Raw genomic sequence first — 20,719 nt, forward strand, 5'->3', positions numbered from 1 at the left:
GATAACCTCACATTTGTCAACATTGTATTCCATCTGCCAGACCCGAGCCCATTCACTTAACCTATCCAAATCCCTCTGCAGACTTCCAGTATCCTCTGCACTTTTCGCTTTACCACTCATCTTAGTGTCATCTGCAAACTTGGACACATTGCCCTTGGTCCCCAACTCCAAATCATCAATGTAAATTGTGAACAATTGTGGGCCCAACACGGATCCCTGAGGGACACCACTAGCTACTCATTGCCAACCAGAGAAACACCCATTTATCCCAACTCTTTGCTTTCTATTAATTAACCAATCCTCTATCCATGCTACTACTTTACCCTTAATGCCATGCATCTTTATCTTATGCAGCAACCTTTTGTGTGGCACCTTGTCAAAGGCTTTCTGGAAATCCAGATATACCACATCCATCGGCTCCCCGTTATCTACTGCACTGGTAATGTCCTCAAAAAATTCCACTAAATTAGTTAGGCATGACCTGCCTTTAACAAACCCATGTTGCGTCTGCCCAATGGGACAATTTCTATCCAGATGCCTCGCAATTTCTTCCTTGATGATAGATTCCAGCATCTTCCCTATTACCGAAGTTAAACTCACTGGCCTATAATTTCCTGCTTTCTGCCTACCTCCTTTTTTAAACAGTGGCATCACGTTTGCTAATTTCCAATCCACCGGAACCACCCCAGAGTCTAGTGAATTTCGGTAAATTATCACTAGTGCAATTTGTGGGAGAATGTTGATGGTGGTGATTTAACCTGAAGGTCATCATACTTCAGGCAAGGTTGAGAGGGCAGGGCCTTTGTGAATCACCTCAGCCAGTACAGGAATTGAACCCACACTGATTGTCTTGCTCTGCATCACAAACTAGCTGTCCAGCCGACTGAGCTAAACTGACCCCCAAATCCACTCATGTGCCCCATCTATATCCCTCATCCTTTTGTACACCTTGGCCCTCAGCCTATGCTGCTCCATGGTAAACAACCCCAGTCTCTCTTCACAGCCGAAAAGTTCAGTCCAGGCGGCAGCCTGGTGAATCTCCACCGCACAATCTCTGGAGCAATCATAGTGTGGCAGCCAGAACTGCACACAGAACTCCAGCTGTGGCCTAAGGAATGTTTTGTACAGCTCCATCATAACCTCCCTGCTCTTATATCCAATGCTTCAGCTAATAGTATCCCATCTGCCTCCTTGACCACCTTATCTACCTGTCCTGCTGCCTACAGGGATCTATGGACATATAACCCAAGATCCCTCTGGTCCGTTGTACTTCCAAGAATCCTACCATTTGTTGTATATTCCCTTGCCTTGTTAGAGCTCCCAAAATACTTCCCTTCATGCTTTTCAGGGTTAAAATCCATTTGCCTCTGACCAGCCCATCTATATTGTCCTGTAATCTCCTCACTATTTAGCAAACCACCAATTTTTGTGTCACCTGCGAACTTACTGATCATACCCCCCACATTTACATCTAGATCATTAATGTACATTATAAACAACAAGGAACCCAGCACTGATCCCTGTGGTGCTCCACTGGACACAGGCTTCCAGTCACAAAACAACCTTCGACCAACACCCTCTGCCTCCTGCCACAAAGCCAATTTCGGGTCCTATTTGCCAAATTGCCCTGAATCCCATGTAGGAACGCTGGGCAGGATTCTCTGACCCTCCGCACTGAAATCACGCTCAGCGCTGGGGCGAAGAATTACCCAAAATAGGCTCCCACGTCGGCACGCGATTCTCCGGTGACCGGCCGCCATTCGTGGGCGCGATCGAGGTGGTCGGGGGGCCGTTGGAAAAGGCACCCCCCGGGCGATCCTCCGCGATCGACTGGCCGAGTTCCCGCCGGCGTGGCTCTAATATGGTTCAACCCTGCGGGAACGTGGAGTCGCGGCTGATGTGTGCTTTACGGTGGGGGGGTGTGGGGATCAGACACGGGGGGGGGGGGGGGCCTCGACTACGGGCAGGCCTGCGATGGGGGGCCACCGATTGGTGGGCCATCGCGATCCGGGAGTGACCGATCTTCCTCCGTGCGGGCCCGCCGTGTGGCTCTGCCATGTTGGCGGCGCCCGCACCGGGGTGGGCCACAGCCCGCATGCCCGGACCGCGTGGTCTGTACAGCAGGGCCCCAGCCGGCAGCCAGAGCTGCGGGAGTTAAGACGGGGTCCTGCTAGCCACCTGGAAAATGGGGAATCACCCCGGACCTTCGAGGAAAATGTCCGGAGTAATTCTCGCCCATTTTCCGCCGGGCGTGGGAAATCACACCCAAAAGCATTACTCAAGTCCATGTAGACGACATCAACTACACACCTAATCACCTCCTCAAAAACTTCAATCCAATTTCCGAGACATGATCACCTCCAGACAAAGTTATCCTTGATGAATCCTTGCTCCTCCAAGTGCAGATTAACTCTGTCCTTCAGTGGTTAGCACAACCGCCTCACGGCGCCGAGGTCCCAGGTTCGATCCCGGCCCTGGGTCACTGTCCGTGTGGAGTTTGCACATTCTCCCCGTGTCTGTGTGGGTTTCGCCCCCACAACCCAAAAATGTGCAGGGTAGGTGGATTGGCCACACTAAATTGCCCCTTAATTGGAAAAAATAATTGGCTAATCTAAATTTATAAAAAAAAAAAAAAACTCTGTCCTTCAGAATCTTTTCCAATAGTTTCCCTACCGCTAATGTCAGACCTGTGATTACCTGGCCTGTGATTACCTGGTTTATCCCGCCTTCCATTACATTATTCAATGTCATTAGGTGTCCTCGAGTCCTCTGGCACCTCTCCTGTGGGCAGGGAGGTTTGTAAATTAGCGTTAGAGCCCCTGCATTCTCCTCCCTTGCCTCGCCCAGCACCCTCGAATACACGTTATCTGGGCCTGGGGATTTATTCACTTTAAAGCACGTTAAGACCGTTAACACCTCATCGCTCTCAATGTTAATCTGTTGGATTATATCACAGTCACCCTCTCTGCTTTCCCATTCGTCCTTGTCCGTCGTGAATACATTCAAAATACTCGTTTAAAGGGATTCAATACCTCATCTACGTCTTCGGTTCCCGTACAGATTGCCGATTTGTTCCCTAATGGGCCCCACACTCTCCTAATTTACCCTCATGTTCTTAACATACCCCAGCCCACTTTGGCTGGATCCTGTCTTATCCCAGTAACATTGGCCTTTCCCCAGTTCAGAAACCCTGGTCTATCTTTGTCCCTTTTCCATAATTATCTTAAACCTTACCGAGTTATGATCTCTTTGACCAAAATGCTCCTCCTCCGACACCTCTACCACCCGACTGGTTTCATTCGCGAAAATTAGGTCAGATGCCAAACTCTCTCTTGTAGGAATTTCTATGTGCTGGTTCGAGAAAGCTCTTCTCGATGGACTTGAAGAATTCCGCTCCCTCTAAGTCTTTCACATTTTGCCTATCCCAGTTAATACTGGGGAAGTTGAAATCGTCTATTTTATTACCCTCTTGTTTTTGTCAATATATCTGCCCTTTGCTGTTTTGGGGCCTATAATATACTCCCAGCAATGTTATTACCACCTTTTTGTTTTTAAGTTCCACGCACATGTCCTTAATTGAGGATTCTGCTCAGATACATCCCTCCTCACTGCCGCAATTCATCAGTCTTACCTTGAAGACTCCTTGCATTAAAATAAGTGCCATCCAGCCTTACCATATTGCCCTGTGCCTTAACTTGTCTCAATTTGCTCTACCTTCCAGACTGACTAAGTTTTTCTTCTATACTTGGCTGTGCATCACCCCCCGACTGTATCATGCCCTACTATATCTCCGCACTGTAGCCATATCACACACCCTCACCTCCCCCCCCCCCCCCCCCCCCCCACAAGGATGTTCGTTCCATTCTGGTTCAGCAACCTGGAGCCTGAAGCCCCCCCTCCTGCACCATCCCTTCAACCATGCTATAATCTGCTCTATCCTCCTAGCCCGTACTCACTGGCGCGTGGTACTGGGGGTAATCCAGAGTTTATAACTGTTGAGGTCCTGCTTTCCAACCTGCCACCTCGCTCCCTGAATTCCTGCTGCGGGACCTGATCCCCCTTTCCGCCATTGTCGTTGGTACCAATGTGAACCACGACCTCTGACTGTTCACCCTCCCTCTTCAGAATGCCCTGCAGCCGTTCAGTGATACCACTGACCCTGGCACCAGGGAGGCAGTGCACCATCCCGGGGTCACGTCTGCGACCGGAGAAATGCCTGTCTGCACCCCTCACTATCGAGTCCCCTCTGGCTATTGCTCTTCCATTCCTCCACCTCCCCTCTTGGTAAACATTGGACTCATCAATGTTCCAAATATTCATTGCATAATTGCTTTTTGCTTAGTATTGTCTTCTTTCTGGTTGGATGGGGCTAGGGGGACCTCATGATTCATTCGTCTTTGGATCATGTTATTGACACATTTTTACGCTATTTACACTGGTTACAGTTAATGCCTTCTCTCTCTTTCCCAATACACCATCCAACTGCTTCTTAAAGCTACTCAATTACTTGAGGACATTCAAGTCTGCGGACTCAAGTAACAGCGCCATACATTCTCACCAAGATGGCAATTGGATCTCGAGATATGAACTGATAAACAGGCAAATAAGCGCTAGCGGAGATGTTGACATTGTGGTTGTTGGGAAATACGACACATCAGGGCCTTCCGACCTACAGCTGAAGATAAATGAAGAAGATATTGTCTGGACCAACGACCAGAGGGAGGTAACCTTGAAACGCGCAAGTGAATAAAGTGTTTCGCGTCCCGTACTCATTACTTTCAACGGTCAATATTAAATACTGAGAGGAAAAGCCACTCCTTAATTGGGAGAAACATTGCATTTATATAGCCCCGTAGTGAAAGACCCCAAGGCCATTCCCTTTGCAAACAAAATTTGAGAATCCAGCCAGGACAGGTGACCAAAACTTTATTTCAAAACAGAAGAATTGGAGAGGCAGAGAGATTGAAGGAAGGCATTCCAAAGTTGAAAGCATTGGTGAAACTTGGCTTGCGGAACAGGGAAAGTTTGGAGATGCGCAGAGATCTTGGAGGGTTAGGGGCTGGAGGAGATTACAGAGATCAGGCCATGGAGGTACATAAAAACCAGGATGAGAATTTTAAAGTTGAGATGTTACCTCAAATGCATAGTGAATGATAACAAGTCCATGTCATGAATCTCACTCTTTCCTTCACGGATCCTCAGCTCAACTTCTCTCTTCTCAATCTCAAGTTTTCACTCCCCCTCCCCCCCCCCTCCTCTCTCTATATATCTCTCTCCCTTTTCCTCTCTTCACAATTGCTCTCTTTCTCTTTGTATCTATCTCCTCTCTCCTCTGGTCCACATTCTCTCATTATATTCCAACCATCTGCATGAACGTTCTACCAATAATTATCCCTCTCTCCCTCACCTCTCCCCCCCACCCCCCACTTCCCCTCTCTCCCCCCCCCCCCCCCTCCCCCCCCCCACCGACCCTCCAATTCCAGACTCTGACTAACCCAACTTTCTTCCACTTTCTGCAGCATACCCACCGACTGTATTTAGAGCAAGGGCGACATGGTGGCTCAGTGGTTAGCACTGCTGCCTTACAGTGCCAGGGGGCCGGGTTCAATTCTGGCCTCGGGTGACTGACTGTGCGGAGTTTGCATTTTCTCCCTGTTTCTCCCTGTGTCTGCATGGCCTTCGTCCCACATTCCAAGGATTAGGTAGATTGGCCATGATAAATTGCCCCTTAGTGTCCAGGTTAGATTGTGCGGTTGCGGAGATAAGGCGGGTAGATAGGGGAGTGGAGATGGGTAGAGTGCTCTTTCGAAGGGGTCAGTGCAGTCTCGATTGCCGAATGGCCTCCTTCTGCACTGTAGCGATTCCATGATCAAAGGCTATGGGGGGAAAGCGGGATGATGCTATTGACTCGGATGATCAGCCATGATCATAATGGCTGATCATGGCTCGAAGGGCTGAATGACCCCCTCCTACTCCTACTTTCTAAGTTTCTCCTTTCTACATGGATGCCCAACCTCTCCACCAGTTGAGGGTTCCATGACATCTTTGTGGTTTTGTTTCCCTGGCCCGATAATTTATTCCTGACCTTCTTTTCTGCTCCACCTGACCCCTCTTCCCACAGCATAAAAACCATCACATTTCTCGAGCTATTCAGTTCCAAAGCAGAGTCATGTGGACTCACAACATTAACCCTGTTTCTCGCTCCACAGATTCTGTTGGACCTGCTGAGATTTTGCACGATTTTCTGTTTTTAATTCAGAATTCTAGCACCTGGAATATTTTGCTTTTAATTGAGGGAGTGTCTTGTGCCAGAAGTTGGGACATCTCATTTTTTGAAAATTCATTTATGGGGTGTGGGCGTCGCTGGTAGGGGCCAGCATTTATTGTCCATCCCTAATCGCCTTCAGAACGCGGTGGTGACTGCCTTCTATATTGTAGATACTTTTAGGGAGGAAGCTCCAGGAGGGGGCTGTTTAGCACAGGGCTAAATCGCTGGCTTTGAAAGCAGACCAAGGTAGGCCAGCAGCACGGTTCAATTCCCGTACCAGCCTCCCCGAACAGACACCGGGATGTGGCGACTAGGGGCTTTTCACAGTAACTTCATTTGAAGCCTACTTGTGACAATAAGCAATTTTTATTTCATTTTCATGTTGCTCATGTCCTTCTGGATGGTAGCATCATAGGTTTGGTAGGTGTTGTTGAAGGAGCCTTGGTGAACTCCTGCAGTGCATCTTGCAGATGGTACTGCCACTGTTCGTCAGTGGTGGAGGGATTGAATGTTTGTGGATGGGGTGCCAATCAAGTGGGGCTGAGCTGTTTATTGATGTTTGTCCCTTGTTGGGAAAAGGTCACTTTAATAATCCAAACACATGGAGCGGGATTTTCCGTCTGCCAGCCGCGATTTCCTGGGATTTTCTATTGTGGCCACCCCACGGCACCGGGAAACCGTGAGTGCTCTGCCGGCGCAGCAAAGAATCCTGCTGATGATGTATTGATGATGCCATTGGCCGTTTACACGGGGAAACAGGCAGTCTATTCCAACAGCAAACATCTTTCCAATAAAGCTCTTGTTTGGGTAGCAGGGTAGCATGGTGGTTAGCATCAATGCTTCACAGCTCCAGGGTCCCAGGTTCGATTCCCGGCTGGGTCACTGTCTGTGTGGAGTCTGCACGTCCTCCCCCTGTGTGCGTGGGTTTCCTCCGGGTGCTCCGGTTTCCTCCCACAGTCCAAAGATGTGCAGGTTAGGTGGATTGGCCATGCTAAATTGCCTGTAGTGTCCTAAAAAGTAAGGTTAAGGGGGGGGGGGGTTGTTGGGTTACGGGTATAGGGTGGATACGTGGGTTTGAGTAGGGTGATCATGGCTCGGCACAACATCGAGGGCCGAAGGGCCTGTTCTGTGCTGTACTGTTCTATGTTCTATGTTCTATGTTTTTACATTCGTGGTCTGCAAGCCTATCCTTCAAAAAGACCACAAAGAAAACTGGCGATGAGGATGAAGCATGCTGACAGACTCCTGGAGAAGTAAAAAAAATATATAGATAATCCATCGATCGGTACGGAGACATCCAAAAAGGAATAAGAAGCTGAAACATTCACTGACAATGGAGCAGTGCCAAATGTCAGCAGCAGCAATCGAAGGAATCAAACGTAAACGTGGATTTGGAGGAAACAACATCAAAAAGAAGCTCGCCACATGCTCTGCCCGGAAAGATCTGGAAAATACAGGGAGCACAGTGAGTAGTAAGTACCCTGCAACAATAGGTTCAACCCAGAACAAAAATGTTGAGCCCAGGGATACCTTGCTCGAAAAAGAAGCAAGGAAGTGCTGAACGTTTTGTGGCACGTTGTACTTACACAAACCCTTTCCATAGTAAAAATGGAAGGAATGTTTGGCGCCGTGAGATTGTATGATGATGGAGCTCACATACTGAAAGATTTGATTGTTTTGTCAAAGTGAATAAAATTGTGTCAGATATTGTGGTCCCGACTTTCCTGAGTTCAATGGAGGGGAGAACATGCAACCTCTTGCAAAGTCTGGGACACCCAGAAAAACTCGGCTCGAAAACCTATGATGATATTCCGGAGATACTGCAGGTACCCTTCTCACCTCAACCTTTGGACATCGCCAAGAGGTTCAGGTTCCATAAAGATAACCAACAAGAAGATCAATCAATCACACAGTTCGCAACTACTTTGAACAAATGAGTTGAATACTGTGAATTTGGAGATGTCTCAAACGACACCTTTGGAGACAGACTGGTGTGTGGGTTAAGAAACAAAGCTTTCCAAAAAAAGCTGTTAACAGAAAGCAACTTAAACCTAAAAAAGGCTTTAGAAGTCGCAATCGCTATAGAAATAACAACTAAGGAAACCCAACAATTAAGTTCAAGCAGGAGAATCCATAAAATGCCACTGAGAACCGAACACAGACAAAGGTTCGGATATGTCACCAATGTGCAAAAACTGGGAAGCGTAGCAGCAGACAGCTGGTATAAAGATGCAAAGTGCAAGAATTGTGGTAAAAAGGGACACATCGAACCGACGTGTGGGGGAAAGAAACAACAGTTCCAAACGAGAACCATAAAAAAACAAGAACCAAGTATATCAAATGGAAGATGAAATAGATGAAAAAGGATCCACATGATACAAAAAGGCCACAAAAAAGGTTCAGAGTCATTGTCAGATGAGGAATTGTCATTGAACGTACCGGCCATTGTGGCCACAACAAACCCCTCAGGATCCTTTACTGGACAGACATTCGGTCGGCCCCTGTAGCTCTATGCCATGTTGCGTCGGGGCCGGCACGGAGAAGGGAGCTACCGCGCATGCACAGACCCACGGCGCCCATTTGACGCCGGTTTCAGCCGCTGGAGGCGGCGTGGTTCGCTCCGGTGCTGTGCTGGCCTCATGTAGGGCAGAGGATCGCTACACATAGCAGTCTGATGACGCCGTTGTTAAACTCTCCAGTTTTTACAACGGCATCACCACCCTGCCGTCAGACGGGAGAATCCATCCCCCTAACTGGAGAGAATCAAGTTAAATTAGGCCAAGATCAATCTCATGTCAGAGCCCAAAGCAGGTCCACTGAAGGTTTTAAAGAATCATGCCATAGTCTTTAATGGAGAGTTGGGAAGCATGAACGATCTCTCAGTCAAACTAAAGATTAAGGGCCAAAGCCAAGAAATATTCTTAAAGACACGGTCAGTGACGTGCACCATCAGGCCGAAGGTCAAGGCAGAATTCGAGAGGATGGTCAAGACGAGAGTCCTTGAATCCATTAATGCAGGTGATTGGGCTGCACCAATAGTACCTGTGCTGAAGAAAGATGGTCCGGTGTGCACATGTGGAGATTTTAAAGTCACTATCAATCCAGAACCCTCAACCTATAATTGATTTATTTGCTGGTTGGCTGGAGGTCAGCATTTCCCAGTAACCTTGACCTTAGATAAGCTTATCTCCAGATGAATGTGGATCCAGATTCACAACAATTTTTGACAAATATGACACACAAAGGGCTATTCAGATATGAAAGGGTCTGCACATCCTCCCCGTGTGTGCGTGGTTTTCCTCCGGGTGCTCCGGTTTCCTCCCACAGTCCAAAGATGTGCAGGTTAGGTGGATTGGCCATGATCAATGTGTGAGGTTATGGGGATCGGAAGGTTGGTACGCCCTCAGTGTGCCGAATGGTCTCCTTCTCCACTCTAGGGATTCTACAGATTCTTTATTGGCTACATGTATGGAGAGACTCATTAGGAACCAACTCCCCTCATTTGAGCAACTGAGCAGTATAGTGATAGACAAAGAATAGGTGCTAAAATGGCTGGCAGCACTCCAGGTAGAGAGGTTGCCAGGCCCAGATGGGATGCATCCTAGATTGATAAGAGAGGTAAGGAAGCAAATTGCGGAGCCATTGACAGAAATTGCCCAAGCCTCTCTGAACACAGGATTAGTCTCGGGGGGCTGGAGGGTTGCAAAGGTGTTCAATTGGGGAGGCAGTGGTAATGCTCTGGGGACCCAGGTTCAAATCCCGCCACTGCAGATGATGAAATTTGAATTCAATAAAAACCTGGAAATGAAAGTCTACTGATGACCATGAAACCATTGCCGATTGTCAGAAATAAACCCATCTGGTTCACTCATGTCCTTCAGGGAAGGAAATCTGCCATCCTTACCCGGTCTGGCCTACATGTGACTCCAGACGCACAGCAATGTGGTTGACTCTTAACTTCCCCCTCAAGGGCAATTAGGGATGGGCAATAAATGCTGGTAGAGAGTTTTTTAACATTCAACATGACAGTCTGGTCATGTAACCTGAGTGTGAAATGTAAAAGTAAGCTGACTAAAATTGTCAACACTGCAGGTAAATTCATCGGTCGACAACAGACACAGATCGATCGTTTATTGACACGATGCAGTTAAGAGTAAAGCCTAGGCCTTCGTCAGTGATCCCTCTCACTCTTTACACCATCAGTTTGAAAGGCTCCATTTGGGCGGATGCTTTAGAAAGCCTACTGTTGGGGAAAATCTGTTCAAGAGATCTTTTGTTCCCAGTTCCATACGCTTACTAAATAAAATGATGTAAATTTAACTTGCTTTTTCATTTATTTTAACTGAAGTAAGTTATTTTGTGACGGAGTGTGATGTGTAATGTTTGTATGATATATGTGGTAGCACTGCCCCTTTAAGGGGGGGGCGGGCCGAGTGGACCACATGACCTGCTCAGGGCCAAACGCGCGGGAGCTCACGAACCCCGGCCAGTAGCCAGTTTGCAGGGGGCCATGGGAGCAGAGGACTGGGCAGTGTGGACCCTGGAGCCGAAGATCCATCCTATTGTGCTCTGTGCCTGTATATATACCAGCCTTTCTCATTCGTTAATAAACCCCTTTTTTACCATTGGAAATCTCCGGGAATGACCCCGCTAACCCTGCCCGGAACGGGCTCTATTGTCTTTTTAGTTAGGTCGGGCCCAATGTTTCGACTCCAACATGACTCTTCTCTTCTTGGGCCGCCTGGTGGCACAGTGGTTGACACTGCTGCCTCACAGCGCCAGAGACCCGCTTTCAATTCCGGCTTGGGTGACTGCCTGTGTGGAGTTTGCTCGTTCTCCCTGTGTCTGCGGAGGCTTCCTCCCACAGTCCAAATATTGTGATAAGGGGAAGGGAGGGGTCAGAAAATGATTAAGACAAAGAGTGGAACAAGTATGGAGACAAACCCTGGGTCAAGCGGAGGTGTAAATGGGTTCACAATTACAGAAGATTCTGTGGTAGTCACCACTTGTGGTATATTATATGTATTACGGCACTGCCCATATATGAGAGGTACAATGGTAAATCCCTGCCTGCTGGCTCCGCCCAGCAAATGGCGTATAAAAGTGTGCGCTCTCCTGTGCTGCAGCCATTCTGGTTCCAGCTACAGGAGGCACAACATCCCGTTCAATAAAACCTCGATTGTTCCACCGTTCTCGTCTGGCGGTAATTGGCAGTGCATCAGATTCACACTGAGAACATTTCATGTTACCAACAAGTTGTCATTTCTGGATTGATGACATTTGAAGTAACTCAGCCAAATGCACGGTAATTCCCTGTATTTTTTTTAATTAAGGCTCCACGAGCAATATGTTCTGAAAGCTGTCTGCCCGGGACAAGGAAAGCGATGAGACCAGGGGAGCCAGTTTGCTGTTTTGACTGTGTACAGTGCGTAGCTGCTCACATTAGTAACGTGACAGGTTTGTATCCATCATTAGATGAACCTTTAATTGATCACAGGAACAAAGGGGCAAGAGTAGGCCATTCAGCCCCTCAATTCTGTCCCATTATTATGTTAAGTCACTGGGAATCTGTATCTTAACTCCATTTACTCACATCGATTCCGTAAGGTTCCGGCTCTGTGAAAACGTGCTTCCTGACGTTTCCCATCAGCAGCCTAGCTCGACACTTAAGCTTCTGTCCCCCAGCAGAGGAGCATTATTTCTCTCCATCTACCCTATTAACACCTTTAATCACCTTAAACATTTGAATTAGAACATAAAATCATAGAATCCGAGACAATGTACAGCACAGTGTCTGCGTGGGTTTCCTCCGGGTGCTCCGGTTTCCTCCCACAGTCCAAAGATGTGCAGGTTTGGTAGATTTGCCATATTAAATTGCTCTTAGTTACTGGTTTACGGGGATGGGGTGGGGGTGTGGGCTTAAAGGAGGAGGGGGGGGGGGGGGGGGGGGGGGGGGGGGTGCTCTTTCCAAGAACCAGTGCAGACCCGATGGGCCAAATGGGCTCCTTCTGCACTGTAAATTCTATGAACAGGAGGCCAGTAGATTCACCGTGTTTGTTTGTTTTTAATTCTTTCATGTGATTTAGCCTTTCCTTGCTGGGCCAGCATTGATTACCTGCCCCGAATTGACCGCGATTGTTTTAAAAATAGGAGAGTCTCTGCTTCCCTTTCAGGCAATGAGTTCCAGGTCTGGCTGAACAAATGTTTCCACATCTCTCTCTAATCGTTCAACAATTACTTTCATTCTTTGGGCTCCTGTTTTTCGCTCCTTTGCTCAGCGAAACATAGGATTCTCCATTGGCTGTGCCAAAATCACGAAACACGATTGGGCAGAGAATAGGTTCCGACGCTAAAAACGTGGCGAGCGCCGATTTGGCGCTAAATCGGCATTCCCCGTCACCTCGACAGCGGCGTCAATGCTGTCCGGAACGCACGTACAGTAACACCATTTGCATATCATTAGCGTTACGACGCTGTATTCTCCAGGGCCTCTGCAATGCTCCACCTCCGATAGGCCGAGTTCCCAACAGCGCGGTTCACTTACGATTTTAAAAATTGTGAAACAGGTGTGGTGGCTGCTGAGGGAGAGGAAGGGGTTACGGAAAGTGTCCAGCATCGCCATGGTTTGTTGAGGGCCGGGAGGAGGGGGGCAGCGTAGCCGGGGTTTGGCCAGGATGTGGGCTCCCCCCCAGCCATGGCGGCGCTGGACGAAAACCGAAAGCATAACAAATATTTATATACACGCCGCCGGGGGCCATTGCCGGAGGCCCGCTCCCACATTCTCATTCTCCCCCCCCCCCCCCCCCCCCCACCCCCCCCCCCCCCCCCCCCCCCCCCCCCCCCGGACCAGCTGAAGTCGGGACGGCGTGGAACTAATGTGCTCCAGCTGGTCAGGATACTCATGCAGCCCTGGTCGGGGCAGGCGGACCGCAGGCCAGGGGGTGCCTTATAGGTAGCACGGTAGCACAGTGGTTAGCACAGTAGTGTCACAGCTCCAGGGTCCCGGGTTCGATTCCCGGTTTGAGTCACCGTCTGTGCGGAGTCTGCACGTTCTCCCCGTGTCTGCGTGGGTTTCCTCCGGGTGCTCCGGTTTCCTCCCACAGTCCAAAGATGTGCAGGTTAGGTGGATTGGCCACGATAAATTGCCTCTTAGTGTCCAAAAAGATTAGGTGGGATTACTGAGGCCCAGGATCACGGGGATAGGGTGGAGGCGTGGGCTTAAGTGGGATGCTCTTTCCAAGGGCCGGTGCAGGCTCGATGGACCAAATGGCCTCCTTTTGCACTGTAAATTCTATGATAGGCGGCGGGGGAATGATTGTGCGGGGTTTGAGGGTCGTGGGCGCGGCTGATTGGGGGGGTCTCCTCCGTGGTCTGATTCCGCCATGGAGCACGGCGCAGTCGCTGGAGGCCGCCGCCATGTGCATGTGTGGTCTCAGAACCGGACGTGCGGGCGCCCGTATCTTCAGCAAAAGCTGCGAGGTCTAATCCGAGTCCCTGCTAGCCCCCTGCAGGGCTGGGAATTCATGTCCCTTTGATCCAGGATTTCAGGAGTAAAACTCCCAACAATGGAGAATACGTCCCATGTCTTTTATCGTGCAGGATCACCATCTGCTGAGGCCGGGCCGTCCGGGGTCATTGCTTCCCAGCCACATTCCCAGCACATCCCGGAGCACCATAGAACATAGAACAGTACAGCACAGAACAGGCCCTTTGGCCCTCGATGTTGTGCCGAGCAATGATCACCCCACTCAAACCCACGTATGCACCCTATACCCGTAACCCAACAACGCTCCCCCTTAACCTTACTTTTTAGGACACTACGGCCAATTTAGCATAGCCAATCCACCTAACCCGCACATCTTTGGACTGTGGGAGGAAACCGGAGCACCCGGAGGAAACCCACGCACACACGGAAACCCACGCACACACGGGGAGGACGTGCAGACTCCGCACAGTGACCCAGCCGGGAATCGAACCTGGGACCCTGGAGCTGTGAAGCATTTATGCTAACCACCATGCTACTGTGCTGACCATTCCGGGGAAGACACCAACGTCTTGCCACCGCTTTCACCAGCACCATCCACCATCGCAGAGACCATCACCTCGGTGGGTAATGTTAGTGATCAGGCTCCTGGGCCACCCTCTGGTCAACACCATATACCTGCGACAGCACCTCAGGAGCTGGCATGGACACCCCCGGGAGCGGACGATTGGAGGGCTGCCCAATCCCAGGGAACAGCTGTCTCCCAAACAGATGTTGCCTCTGGAAAAGATGATTCCATCACTGGTGCAGACGCAGAAGCAGAACCGGAATGTACAGGAAGGGGTGTCAATAACCTCAAGTCCACCTGGAGGAGTCCTGCCGCCTCCAAACGCAGAAGATGCTGCCGACAATATGTGGTTCTCAGGCCAACATTGAAATGGTGGCCTCCATCGTGGAAGGCCTGTGGCAAGACATCAGAACCATGAGTCGGAGGCTTGGGGCACACTGTGCTGTCCATGGCAGAGGTGTAGGCCGGAGAACTCAGTCACAGGCGGACATATCCCAGCCGCAGATGGTCAATGCTGCAGTGCTCCAGAGCTCGGCCCATTCACAAAGGGTCATGACTGAGGGCATTGACTGGCAGCTGACAGTCACCGAGTTACAGTCCCAAAGGGCCATGACTGAGGGCATTGACTGGCATCTGACAGTCACCGAGTTACAGACCCAAAGGGCCATGACGGAGTCAATGAGGGACATGGCTCACTTGCTGAGGGACATGCCCCAGTCACAGTGCGCTATGGCTGAGGGCATCAACACCATGGTTCAGACGAGGCAGGCCTTCCGGACTGGCAGCGCCAGGTGATGGAGGCGCCCCTGAAGCTCACTCCAACCTCAGCTCCATCCCGTGGAGTAGCCCGAGGACCAGCGAACACCGAAGGGAGGTCAAAGTGATGGCGACCATCCCGGCAACTCCTGCAGGGGAGGTTCTAGAACACCTCGGCGCTCCAAACGCCCCCATTGACACGGGCGGAACAGGCTGACACGCTGTCACCTGTGACACCCGAAATTCGGCCGGACCTATCCTGGCTAAGGTCCTCCAAGGACGACTGGCAAGCGCACCCCACAGGGCAGAGAACATAGAACATAGAACATAACGTCCTTATTACAGCACAGTACAGGCCCTTCGGCCCTCGATGTTGCGCCGACCTGTGAAACCCCTCTGAAGTCCCTCCACACTATTCCCTTATCGTCCATATGCCTATCCAATGACCATTTGAATGCGTTTAGTGTTGGCGAGTCCACTACTGTTGCAGGCAGGGCATTCCACGCCCTTACTACTTTCTGAGTAAAGAACCTACCTCTGACATCTGTCCTATATCTATCTCCCCTCAATTTAAAGCTATGTCCCCTCGTGCCAGACATCACCATCCGAGGAAAAAGGCTCTCAATGTCCACCCTATCTAATCCTCTGATCATCTTGTATGCCTCTATTAAGTCACCTCTTAACCTTCTTCTCTCTAACGAAAACAGCCTCAAAGTCCTTCAGCCTTTCCTCATAAGATCTTCCCTCCATACCAGTCAACATCCTTGTAAATCTTTCCAATGCTTCCACATCCTTCCTATAATGCGGCGACCAGAACTGCATGCAATACTCCAAATGTGGCCGTACCAGGGGCGCAATTCTCCGCTCCCCACGCCGGTTGGGGGAATCGCGGGAGGGCCGGGCAAATAACACCACGCCACCCTGGCACCCCAGTGATTCTCCCACCACCCCCCGCCCCCCCCCCCCCCCCCCCCCCCCCCACAAATGGCGTGTCGCGTTTTGCAACAGGCCGCTCGAAGAATCGGCACTCGCTGTTTTTCACGGCGACTGGAGATTCTCGGGCCCGCATGGGCCGAGCGGCCTGATGACCCCGACCGGTTCACGCCGGCGCCAACCACACCTGTTCGCTGCCGGCGTGAACATCGCGCGACAGGCAAGTGTGGGGCCTGTGGAGGGTGGAGAGAGGATCGACCACCACGGGCGTGCTCAGCAGATGTCTGGCCCGCGATCGGTGCCCACTGATCATCGTGCTGGTGTCTATAAACGATGCACTCTTTTCCCTCCAAGCCCCACAAGATCAAGCCGCCATATATTGTGGGGCAGTGGAGGGGAAGACGTCACTTAGGCGCCGCCAGCTGCGTAATCCTCGCCGCGCCGCTTTGACGCAAGCGTCAAGGCCCAGCGGCCGAGTTTCGCGCACCGTTGCTCCAAGCCCCCGGGGGGAGGGGGAGAATGGAGGTGAGGAGCGGCTTCCGACGCCGGAGTGAAACACTCCGGGTTTCACTCCGGCGTCGGCTGTTGCGGAGAATCGCGCCCAGAATTTTGTACAGCTGCAACATGACCTCATGCCTCCGAAACTCAATTCCTCTCCCAATAAAAGCTAACACACCGTACGCCTTCTTAACAACCCTCTCAACCTGGGTGGCAACTTTCAGGGATCTATGGACATGGACACCGAGATCTCTCTGCTCATCCACACTACCAAGAATCTTACCATTAGCCCAGTACTCTGTCTTCCTGTTATTCCTTCCAAAATGAATCACCTCACACTTTTCTGCATTAAACTCCATTTGCCACCTGTCAGCCCAGCTCTGCAACTTATCTATGTCCCTCTGTAACTTGTAACATCCTTCTGCACTGTCCACAACTCCACCGACTTTAATGTCATCTGCAAATTTACTCACCCATCCTTCTACGCCCTCCTCCAGGTCATTTATAAAAATGACAAACAACAGCGGGCCCAAAACAGATCCTTGCGGTACACCACTAGTAACTGGACACCAGTCAGAACATTTCTCATCAACCACCACTCTTTGTCTTCTATCAACTAGCCAATTTCTGATCCAAACCGCTAACCAAACTAGAGGGCGAGACAAGTGGCATGCCGCCTCTACTTCTTTTATTTTCCCAATTAAGGGGCAATTTAGCGTGGCCAATCCACCTGCCCTGCCCATATTTGGGTAGTGGGGGTGAGATCCACGCAGACAAGGGGAGAATGTGCAAACTCCACACAGACAGTGACCCAGAGCCGGGATCGAACCCGTGTCTTCGGCGCAGTGAAGCAGCAGTGCTAACCCATCATGCCATCCTTTTTCCCTCCACTTCTGATATGATGTCTGGGGTAACACCTAGAAGGAGCAGTAGAGTACAGAAGATTAGGAAGATAGATGACACTTAAGGTGGCAGGGCTGTGAAAGATAGAAGAGGGGGAGGTGCTGCTGGGGAGGGTGGCTATGGGACACAGGAACGTCCCACACAGTTACACCCTCACTGGGGAAGTGCCAGTACATGTGGGCAGCAGTCTGAGCCCGCCTTGTATGACAGCATCCCCAGTGAGTGAGCCCTAACCGTTCACCATCTCCCGCAACCATCCACCTCCCCTAACATAATTGGGCCCGTGAGAAGGAATTGCCAGACTGTGAAATGTTCTCTTAAAGGCAGGAGTCAGACTTTATCCGACAATGAGGAGCAGCAGAGATCATCTCACATTGTTATCATCATCCTTCCTGCCCCGTGGATACCCGGTGACACTGCCAACTCCCGGTAGTGATGCTGGTACGACCCTCGGAGCGAAGAGGGGGAGCGACGGGAGTGGGAAGGAGTGAAAGGCAAGGGAAAGGAGGTGGAGTGATGGACGGAGGGAGAGGGAAGGGGTGGAAGGATTGAGGGAAGGGGTGAGAGGCTCAAGAGAAAGTGGAATCTATGTGGGATGGAGTGGGGGGGGGGGGTTTGAAGAAGGACAGGAAAAGAGGTGGGATAGGGCGGCGGAGCTGTCGGTGTCCTGGCCTCGGAGGTTTATGGGATTGTCCCGTGTGCGGCGGCCCTGGGTCACATGTTGAGCGGCCTGCCCTGCCAGCTCCGGCTCCGGCTCCACACCCTGGTTCTCCTGGACACCACCCTCGTCAGGTGAGGCTTGCCTCTTCCTTCAGCATGTCGCCCCTCTGCCGCACGGTTGTGGAGGATGCAGCAGACCACCATGATGCTCGAGGCCCTCTTGAACCCCACCAGAGTGGTTAGGGATCGGAAGAGCAGCCTGCGGACACTGATGCACCTGGTTGCTGAGTTAGTGAGGTTATAACAGTTATCCGGCGCCTATTCACAGGTGTCATTAGCCTTCCTCTGTGGGTAGGCCTTGTCATCCACTAGCCAACCCCTCACCTGAGGGAGCACCTCAAATATGCTGGGAACCAATAAACGCGGCAGGATGTAAACATTGCGCATGCTGCCTGGGTATTGGGCACAGACGTGCATCTGCACACCAATTGCACATTCATGGAATGGAACCCCTTCCTATTGATAAAGGGCACCCCCTGTTGAATCGGTGCTTGGAGGGCCACATGCGTGCAATTAATGACCACCTCTGGACTTGAGGCATGCCAGCAAAGGCGGCAAATCCTGCTGCCTGGTCATGTTGTTGAGCCTGGTCCAGGTTGAAGGTGATGTAATCCGATGTCTGAGTCTCTGGCCATCTGTCACAGCGCGGTCTGCGTGTGGACAATTGCGAAATCCCACACCGGTCCCCACTCCAGCCCTCGAATGAGTTAGAGGCGTAAAGGTTCCGGGCGACCGTCACCTTGACGGCCACCGGAAGCGCTAAATATCATGTCAACTTTGTCAAACCTCCCCTGACCAGCCATCTACCCGTGGCATCCAACTCTGCTCCATCCCCCTCTTAAACGGGACAAAATCCATCAAATTTCTCCCTCTTCACTCTGACAAAGGAATGAGATGGTAATTTTGGTTCTCCCTCCGCAAACGCTACCAGACCTGCTGAGCGCTTCCAGCCTTTTCTGTATTTATTTCAGATTTCCAGCATCTGCGGTATTTTGCTACTATTAACCTTTTGTAATTATTGTTTGTACCCTTGCACAAACATGTAATCAAATCTGTGCTCGAACTAAATCTCTCTGTTTTCCAATGTGCAATGTCCTCTAGAATATTAACGTGTAGTTTTTGTATTTGATAGACGCGCGATTCTGTACAAAGTGCCCCCTGGAATATTGGCCAAACCAATACGGAAACGAGTGTCTGCCGAAGGAGATTGAATATCTATCTTTTCAAGACCGGATTGGCGCCACTTTGACTTCGTTCTCGGTGGGCGGAGCCTGCTTAACAATCACAACGGCCGTGGTCTTCCTCAAGCACAGACACACCCCTCTGGTTCGGGCCAACAACTCCGAGCTGAGCTTCTTAATGCTGCTGGCTTTGTTGCTGTGTTTCCTGAGCGCCCTCCTGTTCAGCGCCCACCCGACGCAGTGGTCTTGCACGCTGCGTTTCACGATGTTCAGCGTGACCGTCGCTCTGTGCCTCTCGGCCATCCTGGGCAAGACGGTCATTGTACTGTTGGCCTTCAAGACTGTATCTCAGAGCACCAAGTTGGTGAAGTGGTTTAATCCCAGACGCCATCGGACGGGTGTTTTGGTCCTGACCTCCATCCAATGTATAATTTGCATTTTGTGGATCACGCACTCTCCCCCTTACCCATTCAAGAGTTTTGCGTATTACCCGCATATCATCAGCTTGGAATGTCAGATCGGGTCAGTCGCTTATTTTTGCGCCATTTTCGTGTACATTTTCCTTTTGGCTGGCGTGACGCTGACGGCTGCCTATTTCGCTCGGCAGCTCCCAGACAGCTTCAACGAAGCGACGCACGTGACCTTTAGCCTGCTGGTCTTCCTTGTTGTCTGGATTACCTTTTTCCCCGTCTACATGAGCGCCCCAGAGAAATACGCCGCCGCTGTGCACGCATTCGCTATTTTGGCGTCCAGCTTTGGTTTCCTGCTGTGCATTTTTGCCCCCAAGTGTTACATCATCCTGCTGAAACCAGAAGCTAACACCCGGAAGAATCTCATGAAATTCTCATCAAAGTAAATTTCGTGCCACAGGCACAATAAAATGTAGGCTGCATAAACTTTCCATAATTTAAGTAGTTTTGTCGGCTCATCCAGCACTAAAGAGGCCACTTTAACGCTGGGAACAGTTCCTCTTTAAGCATGTTCACATTACTCATTAACAGCTTCAATGGTGGAATAGAAAGTCACATTTCCAAATTTGCTGATCAGTCAAAGTTGAGTGGCATTAACAGCCTGGTGATTGCATAAGATTGCAAAGGGTAGTGGCAGACGAGGTGAACGGGCATAAATTGTGGCAGATGGAATTCAATGTGAGGTGATCCATTTTGGACCAAAAAAGGACAGAGCAGAGTGCTTTCTGAATGGAAAGAGGTTAGGGACAGTGGATGTCCTATGAGACTTGGGGGTTCAGGTGCATAGATCCTTAAAATGCCAGGAACAAGTGCAGAAAATAATCAAAAAGGCGAATGTAAAAGTAGCCTGATCCCTGGTTGGATCTAATCAAAAAGGCTAATGCAATGCTAGCCTTTATATCTAGTGGATTGGAGTATAAAGACACAGGGGTTATGCTG

General features: G+C 50.4%; 1 protein-coding gene across 1 annotated transcript in view; it reads left to right on the top strand.

Annotated features, from left to right (window-relative positions):
• Positions 1 to 20,396, top strand: part of LOC119975666 (extracellular calcium-sensing receptor-like) — a 37,197-nt gene extending 16,801 nt beyond the window's left edge. Inside the window, exons 4-7 of the mRNA XM_038815447.1 lie at positions 4,496 to 4,723; positions 11,602 to 11,725; positions 19,262 to 20,162; positions 20,312 to 20,396. Coding sequence (XP_038671375.1) covers positions 4,496 to 4,723; positions 11,602 to 11,725; positions 19,262 to 20,162; positions 20,312 to 20,396 — 1,338 coding nt within the window. The remainder of the gene's footprint in view (positions 1 to 4,495; positions 4,724 to 11,601; positions 11,726 to 19,261; positions 20,163 to 20,311) is intronic.
• Positions 20,397 to 20,719: the final 323 nt, after the last annotated feature.

Source organism: Scyliorhinus canicula, chromosome 13 (genome assembly GCF_902713615.1).
Source record: "Scyliorhinus canicula chromosome 13, sScyCan1.1, whole genome shotgun sequence".
Classification (NCBI taxonomy): Eukaryota; Metazoa; Chordata; class Chondrichthyes; order Carcharhiniformes; family Scyliorhinidae; genus Scyliorhinus; species Scyliorhinus canicula.